This window comes from Moschus berezovskii, chromosome 1 (genome assembly GCF_049115385.1).
Source record: "Moschus berezovskii isolate FMDL1 chromosome 1, NW_MosBer_1.0, whole genome shotgun sequence".
NCBI classification, from domain to species: Eukaryota; Metazoa; Chordata; class Mammalia; order Artiodactyla; family Moschidae; genus Moschus; species Moschus berezovskii.
This window is the reverse complement of record NC_142460.1, coordinates 118,423,731-118,446,105: the sequence shown is the minus strand read 5'-3', so window position 1 is coordinate 118,446,105 and position 22,375 is coordinate 118,423,731. Positions and strand designations below refer to the sequence as shown.

The window sequence follows — 22,375 nt, the reverse complement described above, 5'->3', positions numbered from 1 at the left end:
TAAGTGAAACCAAAAGAAAGGGGAAAAAAGTCATTTCATTTAGTTAACAGGATAGACTTAAATTCTACTTAAGGATAGCCTTGTTTTATTTAGGAAAGAAAATAACCGTTACATGCCAATAAGATGAATTAGAAACCTGGACTTGGTCACAGGGCCACTGGGGTAAGACATAATTAAAGCTATACATGAAAGAGATCTCAGTGTGAGAAACCAAGTATTTTCTTGTGAAGAAAAAATGAGGATAAACCATTTAGTCATTTTTCTTACGATAGATTATTCAGTAATTCTGGTGTAAGTCTGCCATATTAGAAAATTTAATCACAGGTTACTTTAACTTCTTTTAAGCTCTTAATGACTTAACACACATAAAGTATCCTCAACCTAATTTCTCAAGTTTCTCTTTGAGAATTTTAAACACTGTTCTCTGTTTTATGAACTTAAACAGGCCAAATGTCTGAGAGCAGCAATAAGCAGCCTGTTTCTTCCAGAGTTCCCACAGAGGTGAAAAGAACAAAAGTGGATACATGGATTTTTCCATGGATTTTCCAGGGGAAAATCTGTTCTGCCCTTGGGGAAGAAGAAAAAGAAATCCAGCCCCTAAAGACTAGCAAGTGAGACCTCTTCATACTCCCAAGGTCACATCTTCAGTTTCAAGAAAGTAGATAATAACTGTATGCAAAAAAGGATCAATTATTGCTAGTCTAAATAAATTGTAGCCTTTGAGAGTTTAAAGACCTTTCTATAAAGTAAGTCAAAAACTCTACAGATTTATTTAACTCAGATACTAAAAACTACTTTGCATTTGTATTTGATGTAAAAGTAAAGCGGGTTGAAAGCCGAAAAGACTTTTAAAATGAAAATATTTACATCTGTCAATTTTTACTTCAAGAATTCTGAAATCTCCCTGAAGAGATCAACTGACTTTTATCTGGCTTTGTTTGTTTGTTTTTCCATTTCAACAAGCTTCAGTATTTTCCCTTTCCTTACTGTCACTGTCAATTCTAATATAAAAATATTCTGAGATTAGCTTCTAAAGAGGCAAAGACAAGAATAGCTTGGGGAAATAAGAGAAAACTTGTTTATTAGGGGAGATAGGGGAAGAAATGAATCCTTAAAGAGCTCCGATCCCTATTGGGCAAGAGATTGAAGACACAAGATATTTCTCTTAAATGCCCAGTAAGTATTAAAAGAATGTGTGTGTGTGTGTGTGTATCACCACACTGTGATCCACATATTTTCTGGCTTCAGAACTGCTTTTCTTTCTTTTCAAATCCTATTCCAGAGAAGACAGTCTCATTACTCCTAGGTATGAGATTTTTCTTTCTTTTCAGTGGAGGATAGAAATGGAAAAGGTATATTTACTGTCAAATTTTTTCTAGAACACTCCATGACACTTAGTTTCTTAAAGAATAGATATCTTATAGCTGAGAAACTACATTTTATTTAAAACAGATGAGTGGAATGCCCAACAGTGGAACACAGCATATCTCTTAAGTAACATCCCCTCACCTTTGTCAATTCATTTATCTGGCTGGTTATTAATACTCATTTTCTCATTTTGACCTTTCAATGTTCATGTAACATGACATTAGAAGGCAAACGAAACCCAAGATAGGGAAAAAAAATGAAGCTTGCCAGGTGTACAATAGAATGGAGCTACAAACCCACCCTTCTCGGCAGGCTGATCTAATCTGGGTAGAAGTACAACCAGTAACACCCCTGAATCTGTCCATGGGGTGAGGGCTGCAGGAAAAGACTGCAGACCTTAGTCTAGGGCTACACTGTATTATCACTACACAAGCTTGTCTCTCTGTACCCTGATTAGTAACATCCAAAATACTGACTCCAGGGGGAAAATGGTAAGCACAGACATTGTTGTTGCTGTTGGATAGTCGCTCAGTTGCTTCTATATCTTTTGTGACCCCATGGACTGTAGCCTGGCAGGCTCCTCTGTCCATGGGATTTTCCAGGCAAGAATACTGGAGTGGGCTGCATTTCCTTCTCCAAGGGATCTTCCCAATCCAGGGATCAAACCCACATCTCCTGCATTGGCAGGCCAGTTCTATACCACTGAGCCACCAGGGAAGCTCTAAGCATAGATGTAGTGGCATTTTAACATCCTTCCGATCCTGACTCTTGCAAAAACCTTGGGTTTGAGGTAATGGTTAGGTGGGTGTGGTGGGAGCACATACAAAGCACAACCAGGCTACCAGGTACTCATTTATGACACGCTTCCCTTCCCAAACCTCTCCCTTCCAGTCCCTGAAACTAGGTACTTGTGTTCACAATTTTTAAAAAGGGAATAATAAAGAATTAATGAGCGCAGACTGATTACTGCACTGCTGGGTGAGACTGCTGTCTCTGGACACTGTAATTTGCACAATGGCCATTTAATTGCTCTGTGCCTCTGTTACTTCATAGATAAAAACAGGGATTAGAAAGGACATAAGCGAAAAAGATTGCTTCTGAAACGTTTTAGATACTGATACTCTCAACTGCAAAGGAAGCTTCAAAGGAATATAAAGAATGATTTTTGCATAAAATAAGTCAACTGACAAGGAACACAATTAGAGACCAAGTACTTACCAATAATAACAGTGTTATCATCAGCAATTAGCAACTTGCTGTGGACATAGATAAGCTCAGTGACTAGGTTTCCTTCAAGCTCTGCGTGTGTTCTAAGACCACAGAAGGATATATAATTTATCCACTGATTGCCAACTGTAAATTAAACAAGAAATCACTAAAATTAATATGACCAAGCTCAATAAAGGCATCTTAGATTTTACTGTCTTTCAAAACAAATATACCACTTCAACAGGTTAAGAATAGACTGTATAACATATATATGTATGTGTGTGTACATAATTTTAGAATGCATCTAGGATCTAGTTTTACTTTCTGAAGAGTTTTATATTGCTAATATAAATGGAGATATAATTTCAAAATATCTTACTGAAGTGATTTCTATGAATCCCCAATACTAGGTGATACCAAAATAAATTCAAATATGAACATTTTATTTTAAAGATTTATTGAGTAACTAATTGAAGTATAGCCACAGTGGGACAACCTAAGATTCGCAGCTGTCTGGGTTGACACCTGCTGCTGTTTATTCTGTTATTTTTAAAGGTTTACTTATTTGCCTGCATCAGGTCTCAGTTGCAGTACTCGGGATCTTCATTGCATCTTGTGGGACTTTTTTCACTGCGGTGCATGGAGTTCTCTCTATTTGTGGCTCACGAGCTCATTAGTTGCAGTACATGGGCTTAGTCGCTCTGAGGCATGTGGGTTCTTAGTTTCCCAACCAGGGATCAAACCCACATCTCCTGCATTGGATGACAGATTATTTTTTCTCTTTTAACCCAATTTTATTTTATTTATTCTTTTTGCCATTTAAAAAATTTTAATTTAAAAATTTAATTTTGATTCTAATTACTTTACAATATTGTGGTGGTTTTTGCCATACATTCACATGAATCGGCCATGGGTGTACATGTGTTCCCCATCCTGACCATCCCTCCCACCTCCCTCCCCATCCCATCCCTCAGGGTCATCCCAGTGCAACAGCCCTGAGCACTCTGTCTCATGCATTGAACCTGGACTGGCGATCTATTTTACATATGATAATAAACATGTTTCAATGCTATTCTCTCAAATCATCCCATCCTCACCCTCTCCCACAGAGTCCAAAATTCTGTTCTTTATATCTGTGTCTCTTTTGCTGTCTCGTATACAGGGTCATCAATGCCATCTTTCTAAATTCCATATATATGTGTTAATATACTATATTGGTGTTTTTCTTTCTGGCTTACTTCACTCTATATAATAGGCTCCAGTTTCATCCACCTCATTAGAACTGATTCAAAAACATTCTTTTTAATAGCTGAGTAATATTCCATTGTGTATATGTACCCAGCTTTCTTATCCATTTGTCTGCCAATGGACATCTAGGTTGCTTCCATGTCCTGGCTATTGTAAATAGTGCTGCGATGAATACTGGGGTACATGAGTCTCTTTCAATTCTGGTTTCCTTGGTGTGTATGCCTAGCAGTGGGATTGCTGGGTCGTATGTCAGTTCTAGTTCCAGTTTTTTAAGGAATTTCCACACTATTCTCCATAGTGGCTGTACTAGTTTGCATTCCCACCAACAGTGTAAGAGGGTTTGGACGGCAGATTCTTAACCACTGGACCACCATGTAAGTCCCAACACCTGCTGCTGTTTAAATCAGATGCAAGACGTGAGCCCAAACTATCTGATGTATATACATACTTAGTAGCAAACTCAGGGCAAAGCAGCAGTTAAAATTTTACAGACTTTGGGTAAGTAAAAATGTTGGCAGTTAAATAATATCCCTCCTTCTAAATCATTGAAATTAGGGAAACAAAAAAACCCTAAGTATGTTTGACCTTGGAGAATTTATTTCAGAGCAAGAAGTACCAGGTTTGTACTTTAAAATGTTGCCCTCTCGTCGTGTGAAGGTCATTTATGTGATAAGAACTGTATTCCGTATCAAACCAACCCATAATCATTACGCTGTCATGAGTGTTAGTCACGAGATTTTATGGTCCCCCTCTCACACAGCAGTTGTCCTGGATAAGCTAAGTGTGATACTAAGAATAAATGGAGTGGAACCAAAGCATCACAGATTCTTATAGAAGGAGAATATAAATTTTTATAAGAGAATCTGAAGCACGCTGATAGAATCAATGGTAGTTCATGTTTCATTTGCTGAAGTTTCCAGGTATTACTGATGTTTTCTATTTTGCTGTTGATGTTACTCAGTGAACCTATAACATTTAGGTATCTTGGAAAGAAATATTTTCACAGGTAATATATAGAGGTTCCTCCATTTATAGATAACCCTTCCCATGTCTGATATTAACACATACTATAAAGTCTGTATAATTAAAACAGTGCAGAACTGGTACATAGACAGCCAAACCAGTGTCCGAAATTGAAAGTCCAGATCCAAGTAAGTATGGAAATTTTGCATATGATGAAGATTGTAGCTCTAGGAAAAGGGCTTTTTAATAAAAGGTGCTACTATAATTGCATAGCTATTTGAGAGAGATAAAAATTATATACATTTCTCCCAGCAATCATAAAAACTCTAAATAAATTAGAGATGAAAATGTAAGCATACGAAACCATACAGGTGTTAGAAGAAAATCGAGTAAATTCCTGGTAACCTGAGTGTAGAGGAGGCTTATAACTATCTAGAGGCAATAAAAGAAAAGATCAATAATGTTGGCTAAAAAACAAAACAAACTTATTTGCATGACACAAAACACAATAAGCGAAAACAAAAGGCAAAGGACTTCCCTGGTGATCCAGTGGTTAAGCATCTACCTTCCAATTCAGGGGACATGGGTTTAGTCCCCATACCAGGAAGATTCCACATGCTGCAGAACAAGGAAACCAGGGTGCCACAACTACTGAGCCTGCGCTCTAGAGCCCCAGAGCCGTACCAACGGAGACTGCATGCTGCAACTACTGAAGCCCTAGTAGAGCCTTGCTCTGCAACAAGAGAAGTCCCCACTTGCTGCAGCTAAAGAAAGGACCTGCAAGGCATTGAAGACCTAGCACAGCCATAATAAATAAATAATTTAAAAAATAACTGAACAAAGTCTTCACAGAAAAATAGGTAAAAGACATGGACAATTCAAACACACAAAAAGATACATTTGGAAAGACAGTCATCTTCACTCATAATTAACAGAAATGCAAATTAAAACTATACTGAGAAGCCATTTTTTAACCTATGAGACAGACCAAAAAAAAAGAAAGAAAGCTAACATATTCTGTTGTGTTGTATTGTGGAGACTGGATTGAAGTAAGCTCTCTCTTACATTGATGCTGAGAGTGCAAATTGGTATAAACTTGGAGGGGAATTTGTCAATATCTAACAAAATTATCTATAGCCCAGCATTTCCATTCTAGAAACTTACCCTAAATATACAGTTCCAACAAATAAGAACGTATATACACAAAACTACTAATTATATTATTGTAATTGAAAAATATTGAAGATAACCTAAATGCTCACACAGAGAATGATTGGATTAATTATGGCCAATGTATACACCAGAGACTATGCAGAGGTAAAAAAGAATGAAACTCTCTATGAACTGATTCAGAGTGATTTCCAGGATGGAGTGTAAATTTAAAAAGAGCAAATACATAAGAGAGTATGTGGTATGTTATTCTTATGAAAGAGATTTGGAGAAATAAGAAAATATACACGTTTCTGTTCCCTTGTACAAAAAGAAACACAGCCCAAATAACTTGGAAACAGAAAAAATTTGTTACCAATAGAGGATGAGTAGATTAGGGTGAGAAAGACGGTGGGAAGAAACCGAAAGGAGGTATAGAGCAGTGGCGCTTGTCTAAGCATGTCTGTCTTTTGTATAGTTCTGACTATTGGAAGTCTATTGCATACACTCAAAAAAGAAAACAAAATCAGGAAAGATATAGGAAAAAAGAACCCCAAATGAAAGACAATCTAAAGGAAGTAAACCCGTCTATTGCATACACTCAAAAAGAAAAAAAAAAATCAGGAAAGATACAGGAAAAAAGAACCCCAAATGAAAGACAAACTAAAGCAAGTGAACCTAACTGCTTTTCAAATTAAAACCATAATCCAAGGATACTTGGAACACTAGCTTTTGATGATATATACTCTTAGGCTAAAGACAAAAAGAACTAAAAACAAATATTGGAGTCTAGTGAGATATCTTCTTCATAGTAGTTGGGCTAGCAATTTCTGTGTATTCTAAGATTGAGGAAATATATATATATATATATATATATAATAGATAATAGAAGTAGGTTTCTTATTGTGAGATAAAGAAGTTATAAAAATAGAGAGATGGCAAGAAGGAATCCTGTGGCATGGGACTGAAATTATAAGTATCAGTATGGAGATTAGATGAGAGATAGACAGACAGATAGATAATGTGCATGCAAAAAGCCTACAGCAGTAATATCCCAGTAGCAATGATCATACTTCCTACCCAGAATTTGGTTTCTAAATACCACTTTCCACTGTGCGTGCATGGGTACTCAGTTGCATCCTACTCTGTGCAACCTCATGGACTGTAGCCTGACAGGCTCCTCTGTCCAAGGAAATTTCCAGGCAACAATACTACAGCAGATTGCCATTTCCTTCTCCAGGAGATCTTTCTGATCCAGGGATTGAACCCTTGTCTGTTGCATTTCCTGCTTTGGCAGGTGGGTTCTTTACCAGCTGAGCAACCAGGCAGCGCACCGGGCAGCGAACCGGGCAGTGAATAAGTTCCTTGAAGAAATGGTTGATTGCCAGGCTAGTTACGGGAATGTATAAGATGAGTCTGAAACCCGTGTGCCAATGAAAAAAAGGCTGATGGGCAAACATCAAAAGCCTCAGCGGCCACACTCCATACCTACTCCCCATATATCCTTGCTATGAAATAATTCCTTGGAGTGGCAGAAATCTTAATTTCTTTAAGAAAAATGTCTTTAAAAAGAAAGCTCAGGGTGAGAACCAGTCACAGGGACCAAAACAAAGGGTTCCAAGCTAGAAAGTAGATATGTTGTGTCCTGTCAAAAGAGGTGAACAGATCCACCACCCACTCTTGTGAGAAGAAAAAGCAAATTGAGAAATTATTTCGGCCAGTACAGTCATCCCTCAGTATCCACAGAGTACTGGTTCCAGGATCAGGAAGCAACAGTTAGAACTGGACATGGAACAACAGACTGGTTCCAAATAGGAAAAGGTGTACGTCAAGGTTGTATATTGTCACCTTGCTTATTTAACTTATATGCAGAGTACGTCATGAGGAACGCTGGGCTGGAAGAAGCACAAGCTGGAATCAAGATTGCTGGGAGAAATATCAATAACCTCAGATATGCAGATGACACTACCCTTATGGCAGAAAGTGAAGAGGAACTCCAAAGCCTCTTGATGAAAGTGAAAGAGGAGAGTGAAAAGGTTGGCTTGAAGCTCAACATTCAGAAAACAAAGATCATGGCATCTGGTCCCATCACTTCATGGGAAATAGATGGAAAAACAGTGGAAACCGTGTCAGACTTTATTTTTTTGGGCTCCAAAATCACTGCAGATGCTGATTGCAGCCATGAAATTAAAAGACGCTTGCTCCTTGGAAGGAAAGTTATGACCAACCTTGATAGTATATTAAAAAGCAGAGACATTACTTTGCCAACCAAGGTCTGTCTAGTCAAGGATATGGTTTTACCAGTCGTCATGTATGGATGTGAGAGTTGGACTGTGAAGAAAGCTGATCGCCGAAGAATCGATGCTTTTGAACTGTGGTGTTGGAGAAGACTCTTGAGAGTCCCTTATACTGCAAGGAGATCCAACCAGTCCATTCTAAAGGAGATCAATCCTGGATGTTCATTGGAGGGACTGATGCTGAAGCTGAAACTGCAATACTTTGGCCACCTCATGAGGCGAGTTGACTCACTGGAAAAGACTCTGATGCTGGGAAAGGTTGGGGGCGGGAGGAGAAGGGGACGATAGAGAATGAGATGGCTGGATGGCATCACCGACTCTGTGGACATGAGTTTGAGTGTACTCTGGGAGTTGGTGATGGACAGGGAGGCCTGGCGTGCTGTGATTCATGGGGTCGCGGAGAGTCGGACACGACTGAACGATTGAACTGAACTGAACTGAAGGATGAAAAAATCTGCCCTACTCTAGTCCTGTATGTTAATATAAAGTCGCATATCATTTCCACATGATATACACACATCCTCTTGTACACTTTAAATCATCTCTAGATTATTTACAATACTTAATACAATGTAAGTGTTATGCGAATAGTTGCCTGCTTGTGGCAAATTCAAATTTTGCCTTTTGGAACTTTCTAGGTTTTTTTCCCTCAAATATTTTCAATCTGTGGTCAGTTGTATGTGGGCTGGGGAACCTGCAAAGTACAGTTGAGTGTACGTTATTCTGTGAAGGAAACTGACCCAACAGAGTAACAAAGTTGGTGATGTTATCTTATGGTGTGAGAATATACTGAAACAGTCTTCTGAATAAAACATGAGAAAGCCAGGAGCATGACAGGTATTAACAAAGAGCATTAGGCAGAAAATAATCATGGGGGCTTTCAAAGTACACATCATGGAGGTATTTGAGAATCTGGAGTTTTATATAGGCCCCCAAGACATATCTATTGTAAATGTTGGTGTGGATATAGCTTGAAAGATGAGAAATCTGATACAATAGACTTTAGGTTTATCAGGACATTTTGTGAAAGGACTTGGAGTTGTTAAAGGCGTTTGCTGCTTAAATAAGCACTTCTTATATGTACATTTCTAATCCTGATTGAATACCTCTAGACCTTGTGTTAAATTATACTAAACTGGCTGCTAAAATGCAATAATTCACAACAATTATAAAAATGATAAAGAAATGCTTTAAGTTAAACACTAAATCCCTGAAGATTAGCATATCAGAAAATTATATACTAATCACAGCTGGTTTTCTTTTCAGGAATTCTAACATATTCGTAGCAGGAGTTTTGTTATTCCTAAAGAACTGAAACAGGAGAAAACTACAGTTTTCTATCCAATTAGAGATTAGCTAGTTCATGTATTTAAAATCCATTATACTTTTACGGAAACAAAGCCAACAATACAACACTGTACCTCAAAAAGAGGCATTATGTAATTAATCTATTCTTCCATGCTTAGAGTATGAGCATTTCCCCCACAGAGATGCCCGATTTTGACTTGTTCCCAGGGTACTTAGAACTCGTTTTGTAAGAGGGCTTAACATTGAAATTACTTCTTATGCTAAAATCCAATTTTTCCCCTGAATAGGCAAAGGAAGAAAAAGGGTCCAGAATCAAAGGAAATGCTTTATAATAAGCTCAGGATATTTTTATGGATGAGAAACTAAATAACAGTCTTGTTCTAACTTTTTATTCTCCTATAACCTCACCTTTGCATTTTTACTAGCCACTGTCATTTGGCAAGCCACTCCAGTACTCTTGCCTAGAAAATCCCATGGATGGAGGAGCCTGGTAGGCTGCAGTCCATGGGGTCGCTAAGGGTCGGACACGACTAAGCGACTTCACTTTCACTTTTCACTTTCCCACATTGGAGAAGGAAATGGCAACCCACTCCAGTGTTCTTGCCTGGAGAATCCCAGGGATGGGGGAGCCTGGTGGGCTTCCGTCTATGGGTCACACAGAGTCAGACACGACTGAAGTGACTTAGCAGTAGCAGCAGTAGCAGGAGTAGCAGTCATTACTGAATGACTGTCCTGATTTTATTTCTATGGCATGTGGGATCTTCGTTCCCTGATCAGGGATCAACCCTCACCCCTGCAGTGGAAGCACAGAGCCTTAACGACTGGAGAAGTCCCCTGATTTTGTTTTTATCAACAGATCTTTTAGAACCTTTACTCATTCACTATCAACTTCATTTTAAGCCATTACCCTAGAGATAGGGTAATACTCTGGTAAATCTGTGTGTGTGAGTGCTCAGTTCCCTCAGCCGTGTATGACTTTGTGACCCTATGAACTGTAGCCCGCCAGGCTCCTCTCTCTGTCCATTGGGTTTTCAAAGCAAGAATGCTGCAGTGGGTTGCCATGCCCTCCTCCAAGGGACCTCCCTGACCCAGGATCAAATCCACGTCTCCTCCATCTTCTGCATTGCAGATGGATTCTTTACCACTGAGCCACCAGGGAAGCCCCTGGTAAATTTATGTCCTAGATAAAATTAGATACAACTTTTGAAAGTGTTTATTATTGGTGATGTACATGTCTTATGTCCAAAGTTCTTTCTCAAGATTTTTAGATTGAGGAGACCATTTGTGAAAAATCTCTGAGTACTAAACAGAGATAGATAAGTTTAAAATTATATAGTCCTATGATTGCAGCCATGAAATTAAAAGACGCTTACTCCTTGGAAGGAAAGTTATGATCAACCTAGATAGCGTATTAAAAAGCAGAGACATTACTTTGGCAACCAAGGTCCATCTAGTCAAGGGTATGGTTTTTCCAGTGGTCATGTATGGATATAAGAGTTGGACTGTGAAGAAAGTTGATCGCCGAAGAATTGATGCTTTTGAACTGTGGTGTTGGAGAAGACTCTTGAGAGTCCCTTGGACTGCAAGGAGATCCAACCAGTCCATCCTAAAGGAGATCAGTCCTGGGTGTTCATTGGAAGGACTGATGCTAAAGCTGAAACCCCAATACTTTGGCCACCTCATGCGAAGAGGTGACTCACTGAAAAAGACTCTGATGCTGGGAGGGATTGGGGGCAGGAGGAGAAGGGGACGACAGAGAACAAGATGGCTGGATGGCATCACCGACTTGATGGACATGGGTTTGAGTGAACTCCGGGAGTTGGTGATGGACAGGGAGGCCTGGCATGCTGTGATTCATGGGGTCACAAAGAGTCAGACATGACTGAGCGACTGAACTGAACTGAACTGAAAGGCTTAATTCATTATTTTTACAGCTTCCAGGTCATTTAAAAACCCACCGGCCATAAAATTTGCCTCTTTAAAGTATGCAATTCAGTGTCTTTTTTAAAAAAAGGTATATTCACAAATCTGTACCATCATCACCACTATCCAGTTTTAAGGCACTTTAATTACTCCGAAGATAAAGGCCATGCCCATTATATTTGCCTATATTTGGCCACAGACTCAGGATTTTCTGGCATTTCTGGCTTTGGGAATCTGCTCCAACAAAGGAGTAGTAATTTTCTTTTGGTTGTTTTATTTTCCTTCCTTTGTTTTTGTGTGAACATGTTTTCAATTCTCTTGGGTATATTCTATGGAGCAGAATTGCTAAGTTATATGGTAACTCTTGCAGAAATGGCAATCTACTCCAGTATTCTTGTCTGGAAAATTCCAGGAGCCTGGCGCCCTACAATCTATGGGGTCGCAAAGAGTTGGCCACGACTGAGCAACTAGCCCATGTTAGCTCTATGTTTAACTTTTGGGGAACTACCAAACTGCTTTCCAAAGAGTCCACACCATTCTGAATTCCCAACAGCAATGTATGAGGATTCTAAAATCTTCATATTCTTATCATTATCTTTCTTATGTCTTAAATCATAGCCATCTTAGGGGATATGAAGTTGTATCTTATGATTTTTACTTGAATTTCTCTAATGACTAATGATGTTTAGTATCTTTTCATATGTTTATTGGCCATTTGTATATCTTCTTTGGAGAAATGTCTATTTAGATACCTGGCCCATTTTTAATTGGATTATCTCTTTACTGTTGACTTGTAAATGTTCTTTGTATATTCAGGATATGAATCCCTTATCAGATATATGATTTGCAAACATTTTTTCAGTCTTTTTTTTCCCCAGTTCCTTGATAGTGTCCATTGGAACATAAAAGCTTTTATGTCTGATGAAATCCAACTTAATCTATTTTTATATTTTTGCTGTAAAGCCGAGAAACCTATGTAAATACAAAGTCAGAATGACTCACGCCTATGTTTTTTTTCTAAGAGTTTTTACATTTTAGGTCCTGATACATTTTGGCTTATTTTTTTGTATATGGTGTAAGGCCCAACTTCATCCCTTTGTATGTGAATATCCAGTTGTTCGAACATCATTTCAGGACATGCAATTGTCCTGAAATCCTTGTTGAAACTCAAGTGCCCACAGTCATAAGAGTTTATTTCTATATTCTCAGTTCTATTCCTATGACCTACATGCCTATGCTTATATCAGTATCACACTGGCTTTATTACTGTAGGTTTATAGAAAGTTCTGAAATTGAGAGTGTGAGTCCTCCAATTTGTTCTTTTTCAAGAAAAGCTGATTCATTGGATAAGACTCTGATGCTGAGAAAGACTGGGGGCAGGAGGAGAAGGGGGTGACAGAGGATGACATGGTTGGATGGCATTACTGACTCGATGGACATGAGTTTGAGCAAGCTCCAGGAGATGGTGAAAGACAGGGAAGCCTGGTGTGCTACAATCCATGGGTCACAAACAGTCAGCACGACTCTCACTGAACAACAAGAGAGGTTGTCTGGGCTATTCTAAATGCCACATTCATTTTTCTGCATTCTTTTTTTTTCCTGCTTCTTAGACTGAGTAATCTCAATTGACTTATCTTTAAGTTTGTTGATTTATCTGCCTACTCCAGCATGCTACTGATTTCTCTAATATACCTTTTATTTCAACTTATATTTGATTATTATTAAAAATTTTTAGTTTTTATGGTCTCTATTTGGAGAGTAATTGTTTTTATACTTCTCTTTAGTTCCTTAGGTTTATTTCCTTCAGTTTTTTGAACATAGTTAAAGTAGCTATTTTTAAGTCTTTCAAACTGTCTGTCAGGTCAAATTATGACTATTCTCTGAGGATTGTGGGAAGATGGGAGCTTTCAACCTATTTGGGTCCTCCCAGTAGCTACCAGGCTACAGGTTTCCTTTCACAGTGATGGGGAGTTGGTTCTCAAGGCTGCCATGGAACTGAGGAGAAGGGGATGGGCACATGGCAAATTAAAAAGCTTGCTGCTTTTACCAAGATTCTGCTGTCCTTCTTGAATAAACAAATTGTTACATGCTCTTGGTTAATTTCCCAGGTTCTACAGAAGTTGATTTTTGACAATTTTGGCGAGCATTTTTGTTGCTTTTATTTAGGAGTGGATTTGGGGGTGTCCCCACTATGCTATGGGGCTTCCCTTGTGGTTCAGATGTAAAGAATCTGCCTGCAATATGGGAGACCTGGGTTCAATCCGTGGGTCAGGAAGACTCCCTGGAGAAGGAAATAGGTACCCATTCCAGAATTCTTGTCTGGAGAATCCCATGAACAGAGGAGCCTGGTGGGCTACAGTCCATAGGGTCACAAAGAAGCGACTTAGCACACACGCATGCAGGAGGCCACGTACATACTTGTTGACTGAGTCCTCATCTTTAAAGCAGGAATGACCCCTTCCTGTTTACTTTCTAGGACAGTGGTGAGGGATCACAGGAGAAGATACATGTGAAGTCATTTTTAAAAATTTATATTTAATTTTTAATTGTAGTATAATTACAATATTGTCTTGGTTTTTGCTATACATCAGTGTGAATCAGCTATTAGGTATACACGTGGGGTCTTTTGAGGTGCCTTACAAATCCCACTTCTTACAAAAACAATTACTATAAGTAAATAAAAATAAATGATAAAAACTGTAAAAATAGGGACTTCCTCAGCCATCCAGTGGTTAAGACTCAGCTTTCCACTGCAGAGGGTTTGCATTCTACCCCTGGTTAGGGAGCTGAGAACCCAAAGGCTGCAGGGTATGGCCAAAAAAATAAAAAGTGTAAAAAGTTTTAAAAAATTGATAAAAATTCTCTCATTTTGATCACCTAAACATCTCATGCTGTGATGGCTTCATTTGAACAACTGTTTAGACAATTTAGTGAAAATAAGTAATTTATTTCTGCTAAGCATTTTGTGGGCTATCTTTCATGAAGGGTTCTATAACCACACTGTAAAAACACTAATAATTACTAATATGTCCCAAGAAACAACCATGCAGGAAAAGAAAAGCAGTTACTCACTCTCTGCTTTTAATTGTCCAAGGATGGAATTTTCTCCTCTGCACATGGTTCTGAAAACACATAAAGGAAAGAAACAATTAAAGAGATTTCAAAGGAATCAACCCCAATTGCAATAACCTAATCCAAGTAAAAACAGAGCAAGTGCTTTTATGAGAAGATGCTACATAGATTTTTTAAAAGTAAAAAATATATATATGAGTGTCACTTCTGTTACTGATGGGACAAGTTGTTTTGAGGTGGATAAATGGAAAAGTTACAAAATTGACATTAGATTTCAGAAAGTGAAAGTGTTAGTCACTCAGTGGTGTTCGACGCTCTGTGACACCATGGACTGTAGCCCACCAGGCTCCTCTGGAATTTTCCAGGCAAGAATACTGGAGTGGGTAGACATTCCCTTCTCCAGGGGGTCCTCCTGACCCAGGAATCGAACCTGAGTCTCCTGCATTGGCAGGCAGATTCTTCACATCTGAGCCACCAGGGAAGCCCAGAAATAGATGTTATTTTAAAAAGATGGCTTATGAATGAGTTTTCCCTCTTAGAAAAGGTGGCATTAGTTCCTTTGGAATTAAAGAAACTACTGTACCTGAGCCCTCTCTGTAAAGATAGAAAACCCCTTAAAAGTGAAAAGTATAGTCTCAAATAGCTGACTCTACTAATGGTTTTGTTTCTCAAGACTCTGATAATAGATGATGAATTAGACTGACAAAACAAAAAATTCTATGCTCCGTCTGCTTGCTCTATGAAAGTAATTAAAAATACACTTATGTCTAGGAAATACTGATATTATTAAAGATGATGCCAGCCAATAGAGATGTTTTTGCATAATAAAAGGTTATAGTTTCAGTTGTTGAACAAAAGCCAAACATGTTATTCCATTCAGCTGGTTCAAACCCAAGAAAACAGTCATAGAAAGTAATTACAATTCCAAAAATAATATTAGCATGGCAAATGAAGTGGGTAAAACCAAATTAAACATCATGTCAGTGTCTCAAATACTTCAAAAGCTTTGTTTGTCACGTTATAAATCAGATAATATGAGAAGTGGGCAAATCTTCAAGTGTATAGACCAAAGCACAGGGAAAGTTTTCTCATACTGTCACTGGGCAAAATTAACTCAGAAGAAACAAAACATCTTTACTTGAAACCCTGGCAGACAGAAAGATACATGCTTGAAAAGTCAGAAAGAAACAAGAGGATTAAAAAAAAAAAAAAGATTTCAAACCACTGGAATGCCTTAAATCCTGAAAGGGGTGCCTCTAGGGAGGAGGACACCAGCCAGAGTGCATCTAAGCCCCCACCTCCAATCTGAATCCTTAATCTGCTTCACACACTGGGGGTTTGGGACAAGACCTTATTTGTCCCTTCCCCACAAAAGAACTTGATTAGAAAGGTGGGAAACTACGAGTGGTTCTGAAAAGTAGGATATTAAAAGAAAATACCCAAGTGCTACTCCTTGGTCTGATATATGATCCTGAGTAGGGCACTTTTGTGTCTCAGGTCACAGGGATTGTAACTGGGAGCTGGATTTATGCCAGGGCTGTTGCATTTACTTGTTACTAGGTCACTCTTCTCAGCTAAGTGACCTAGAAAGAATGCCAGGCGGCAGGGGGTTAAGGGGTTGGTTTCTGGGGGGGGGGGCAGGTTTCCATCACTTTTTGCACCACCTCTCTAAACTGCCCACCAGCTAGGACCTCTCAGCCCTTTCATCATCTCCTGGCCAAATCTGAAGCCTTGTGGGCCTTTTTGAGTGAATATGGACACTCTGCTTTTCAGAATATTGAGAACAGGACTTAGCATTCTCCCTAAAATTCTAACAATGAGACAGTAGGGAAAACAGAATTAAAACTCCAGGAGACAGGAAAGAACCTTCATGCTTCACTTACTGGCAGAGACTATTATTACCAACCTTGTTGAAGCACTGCTGCCTAAACTACTCATAAACCATCATGTGCAAATCATGTCACTGTAAGCATCCAATTTTTTCCTTTCATCTACTTACTGCAAGGAATATGGAAAGCTCAATAACTATTTATGGCTTGGAGATAATTTTAAAATTATCTTTAAAATTAATTATGTATAAAGAACTTTATATGAAATTCTTATCTCCATTTATAATATATATTAATATATACTAAATCCCTGGTGGCTCAGTGGTAAAGAATCCACCTGCCAGTGCAGGACATATGGGTTTGATCCCTGGGTCGGGAAGATCACCTGGAGCAGGAAATGGCAACCCACTCCAGTATTCTTGCCTGGGAAATCCCATGGACAGAGGATCTGGGCGGGCTACCGTTCACGGGGTTGCAAAAGAGTCAAACACAACTTAGTGACTAAAACAACAAATAGCAACAACAAATAACTAAAATATTAGTATTTTTATATTTGTATATATATTGTGTGTGTATATCTCATAAATGGAGATAAGCACTCTCTCTCTCTCTCTCTCTATATATATATATATATATATATGATAGGCAATTATTATAAGAGAGAAACTAATATTTTAGTTCTTTTATACTTACCAAGTGTCCTAGGCCTACCATTTAAGATTTTAGGCTCTATTTGAGTTTTATCAACTAGTGAACAGGCCAAGATTCAAATGCAAAATAAAGAAATGTGTCCATCTGTTCAACGCTCCACTGAGTAGATGTGGAAAAACATTTCCAAGGCTCTGGCCACTTTACATGCATGACTGACTGAAAGCTGAAAACAGAGGATTTCAGAACTTTGGCACCTGTAGTTGAAGTGCATTATTGCCTGTAGAGCATTTCCTCCACCGGTTGAAATGTCTCCTTCAAAACCTGGCAGAAGTGGTATCACAACATACACCCGGTATCTCTGGCTTCCCCTGCAAAAGTCAGACGTAGGGAGTTTCACCACAAGAAAAAAAAAAAAGACACAGTAACAGTTCAAAATGACAGTCAAGCAGTTCACATGGTTTTGGAGACTGAGCGAATGGCTTCCCACAATACTTTCTATCACGTTCCAGGCTTTGGCGGAGAAGGGCATGTTGCTAAACTGGAAGCCAGAAGCAGCTATCAGGCTAACCATTCGTAACAACCTGAAAAATAAGCTGCACTTGGCAGTGAGGTGGGAACTGTATCCACTATCTCTCTACAGCACAATCCTTCCTAGGACAAAATTCCTAGTAAGAAGGCCTTGCGTGGATTCCATGGAAGGTGGAGAGGTTACAATAAAGTTTTGAAAAGATATTATCCTAACCATTTCCTGCTGACAGTAGGCATTCAGTTAGCAATCACTGAGTAAATGAGGTCCCACAGCCTAAATCTCAGGGGAAAAGCAAGATACTGGACCCAGGATATTTCCCAGTGCAGAAATCATCGTTCAGAAGCTCTCATTCATCCCTGAAAACTCTGCTTCAAATGCAAAATGTTACCCAGGGCCCGTCAAGAATTTTAAGTAACTGATGTTGAGTTTTAAATCTGCATATACAAAATATTTCTTGGCTCACTCTCCCAACTGATTAACAACAGCCTTTGAAAGAAAAGCCTTTGAGTTGCCTTTGCTAACTCAAGGATGTAAAAAATGTTTAGAAGAAGAAAGAGTGGCTCCTTACTTTGATCTGTGTTCAGAAAGTCGGAAATTTGGGGAACTATGTTCAAATAGATACTGCCTCTTTGGAGGCGAGACTGTTAATGTCCTTATCTCTGGAAGACACACAGGAAGAAGGGCAAGTCTGGAGGTGGCCATGGTATCCACTATGGTCAGAATCTCACCCGTTTATCTGAGAAGTCTACATTCATACAAAGATGTTGCTGCAGCTTAATTTTCAAATCAGAATCTCCCTAAACTTTTCATAATACATAATTCCTAAAGTGCATTTTCTTTGAAACTGCTACATTTTTCTTTTTTAAAAAAAAAACTGCTACACATTTCTTTTGGGTGAATATTATTACTACTCTTAGAGGGATCAGACTTCATTACTGAAGTCTCTGATGTCAGCTTACCATATGAAGACTTAGGGAAAGTGTGGCTCGAGGCAGAAGCCACAGCCAACAGGACAGAGTCTGGAGGCCTTTGAGCTTAACTGCAGAGCCTAGAAATGAGGAAATCTGAACTAGGGTACTGTAATGGCATGAATTAATCACTAGATGGCAAACACAGTTTGAGTTGGAAATTCTTTTTTTTACTATAAACTGTTAAAAGTTCTCTGTCAGATAAGGGTAAGAAGCTCACATTCCTAGATATTAAGCTAGAAAATGGGAGGATCAGAAAGAATACCTAAGCTACTGTCCCACAGCTGGTATTTAAAAGTCCAAATGAATTTTACACTTGAAAATTGACACCACCTGGCCTCAACAAGCTGGTCTGAGTGCAATGGTGTTTATCATTAATTGACCACAGCCAGTTACAGACGTCTTTGGAGAAGGAAAGGGCAACCCACTCTAGTATTCTTGCCTGGGAATTTCCATGGACAGAGAAACCTGGTGGTCTATAGTCCATAGAGTCGCAGAGTCAGACACGGCTGAAGTGACTGAGCACGCATGCACATGGTCTCAACTGTCTTTACAGAATCACCTTTAGTCTGATCCTCCCAGGCCCACGCTCCAGTGACGGGACACCACTGCCCTCTGTTCAGAGGTACACCCGCACTAAAGCAGGTTAGCCAACCTAACTTGTCTGCCCCCAAGCCTGTACGTCCTTCTCCTCGCAGGACCCCTCTTCCTCTTGCAGGACTGATGACCAGCTCTTCGTGCCAGGCCATCCTGGGTATGCCAGTCACAACTGACTTGCTTCTGCCTCCACATTCCTGCTGCACGTGGCTGGCATGCCTACTCAGCACCTTCTTTGCTTCACACAACAGTGACAGGATATGTGATAAGCCCTTTTGAAACACAGGACGCATGTCCACTTAGCTTTCTATTTTGGGCAGTGCCCAACAGAGGACCTTTGCACAAAGCATGCACCTGGTACTATTTGCTTTGAGAGGATGGGGTCTGGTTGGAAGAATGTTTGCTTCTGGCATACCTCTGATAGACAAGAGAGGTTCAACAGGATATTTTTATTAAAATTAGATTACATCTTAGTTGCATTTTTTTATTGTGGTAAAACATAAGTGTTAGTCAATCAGTCATGTCTGACTCTTTGGGACCCCATGGACTCTAGCTCACCAGACTCCTCTATCCATGGAATTTTCCAGGCAAGAATACTGGAGTAAGTCGCCATTTCCTTCTCCAGGGGATCTTCCCAGCCCAGGGATTGAACCTATATCTCCTGCACTGCAGGCAGATCCTTTCCTGTCTGAGCCACCAGGGAAGCCAGTGGTAAAATATATGTAACATAAAATTTACCATTTTAACCAATTTGAAGTGTACCATTCAGCGTTATCAGTTACTTTCACATCTTATGCAACCATCATGATCTCTACTTGCAAAAGTTTTTCATGAGCCCAAATAGAAACTCTGATAATTGTGCAATAACTTCCCATTTCCCCTCCCTGCAACCTCTGGCAACATCTAATCTATTTCTGTCTCTAGATATTTGCCTGGTCTAGATATTTCAGCTAAGTGGAATCAAACAGTATTTGACCTTTTGTGGCTGATTTTATTTCACTTAGCATAGTATCTTTCAAGATTCATCCATGATGTAGCATGAGTCAGAATTTCCTTCCTTCTTATGGCTGAATAATATTCTGTTACATGTAGAGACCACATTTGATTGATCTTGTCATCTGTAGGTGGGCACTTTTGATATTTCCAGCTTTTGGCTATCATGAATAATGCTGCAGTGAATTTGTTATTGTTGATGTTCAGTTGCTAAGTTGTGTCTGACTCTTTGCAACCTTGTGAACTGCACCATGTCAGGCTTCCTTGTCCTTCACTATCTCCCAGAGTTTGCTCAAACCCCTATCCATTGTGTCGATGTTGCCATACAACCACCTCATCCTCTGTCTCCCACTTCTCCTGACCTCAATCTTTCCCAGCATCTGGGTCTTTATCAGTGAGTCAGCTTTTCACACCAAGTGGCCAAAGTATTGAAGCTTCAGCTTTAGCATCAGTCCTTCCAGGGAACATTCAGGATTGATTTTCTTTAGGATTAACTAGTTTGATCTCCTTGCTGTCCGAGGGACTCTTGAGAGTCTTCTCCAGCATTGCAATTTGAAAGCATCAATTCTTCAGTGCTCAGCAGGGAATGTGGGCATAAAATATTTGAGTCCCTGTTTTAATTTATATACCCAGGAATGGTGTTACTGAGTCACATAGTTATTCTATGTTTAGCTTTTTGAGGAATCACCAAATAAATTACATTTTTGAATGGATAACATATGCTCACAGAACAAGTCTTCAGAAGTGGAAGATTATACAATGAAAAAATTTCTTTTTCACTTCTTTGTCTCTAGCCGTTTCCCCTCCCTAAGGGCAATTCGTATTACCTTTTATGTTCTTTCAGAAATAGTCTATGAACTTATAAACATATATATGTATTCTTTCTTTCTATACAAATGTTAGAATACTATAAACATGTTTCTGAATTTTTAAAAAACTAATGTGTCAGTGTATCCTGGAAATTCTTTGATATTTGCAGTTAGAGAGATGCCCATTTTTAAAAACAAAATGACAGTATTCCAAATCCATGCCATAATATTTAAACCAGTTCTCTTTTGGTGGGCACTGAATCATTTCAAAATTTTTGCTACTCCAAAATTCCAAAATCTATTTTGCTATGTGTGCTGATGCACATAAGTTGTTTTTTACATTGGTTAGAAAAATCTCAGAAGCAATATTTTTGGTCTTGAATACCAAGTATTTGTTATTCTGTTTGTAAAAGATAGTTCCCTTGTATCCTTGTGTTTTTTTAAAAGCAAAGATGACTTCAAAATGTAGACATTTGGAAATGTCCTATAAAAATCTTCTATCTTTAGACAAAACATTCTTGAAGAGTCAGTTTGTAGAAATCAGACTAATCACATTTTCTTGTTCTTGGGACTCTGTTAGTTCCATATCAATGTCTTTACTTTTTTTCTTTTTTCAATGTAGCAGTTTTTTAATTTCCTTAATGATAAAATTTTTAAATTGTGCTCAGGAAATTAGCATAAATGACTTAGATTTTCACTGCCATAAAAAACAAAGGGCTCTGGAATTTTTTTTTTTTTTTTGGTTGGCCAAAACGTTCATTTGAGTTTTTTCATGAGCTGTCACAGAAAAACCTGAACAAAATTTTCGGTTCACCCAGTAGTCTCTTTCTAATCATTCTCTGCAACGTCATATTGCTTATTTCCTTCATAACAAGTTTCACAGTCTCTAATGATCATAGTCATTTATGTGTTTATTTTTTAAGTGTTAATGATCTATCTTTTTCAATTGACCTGTTAGTTCTTTGTTGTTTTTTTTTTTAATTTATTTTTTATTGGAGACTAATTATTTTACAATATTATATTGGTTGGTTTTGCCATACATTGACATGAATCCACCCCGGGTGTACATGAGTTCCCCCTCCTGAACCCCCCTCCCACCTCCCTCCTTCCCTTATCCTCCCTCTGGGTCATCCCCGCACACCAGTCCCGAGCATCCTGTAACATGCATCGACCCTGAACTGGTGATTCGTTTCACATATGACAACATACATGTTTCACTGCCATTCTCCCAAATCATCCCACCCTCACCCTCTCCCACAGAGTCCCAAAAACTGTTCTATACATCTGTGTCTCTTTTGCTGTCTTGTATACAGGGTTATCGTTTGCATCTTTCTAAATTCCGTATATATGCGTTGTTAAGTTTAAGTCAATGAAGAGAAAATTTTATGCATTAGCATGTCCAGTCTCCCTTCTTGATCCAGTCCCTAGAAAACAATGGTTCCCGGCTGCTAAGAATTCTAAC

General features: G+C 38.8%; 1 protein-coding gene across 7 annotated transcripts in view; it reads right to left on the bottom strand.

Annotated features, from left to right (window-relative positions):
• Positions 1-22,375, bottom strand: part of PLD1 (phospholipase D1) — a 261,776-nt gene that overhangs the window by 52,325 nt on the left and 187,076 nt on the right. For all 7 annotated transcript variants that reach the window (XM_088839115.1, XM_088839120.1, XM_088839100.1 and 4 more), the window contains 3 exons: positions 17,272-17,385; positions 14,538-14,587; positions 2,587-2,721 (listed from right to left, as the gene is read on the bottom strand). In XM_088839115.1, coding sequence (XP_088695241.1) covers positions 2,587-2,721; positions 14,538-14,587; positions 17,272-17,385 — 299 coding nt within the window. The remainder of the gene's footprint in view (positions 1-2,586; positions 2,722-14,537; positions 14,588-17,271; positions 17,386-22,375) is intronic.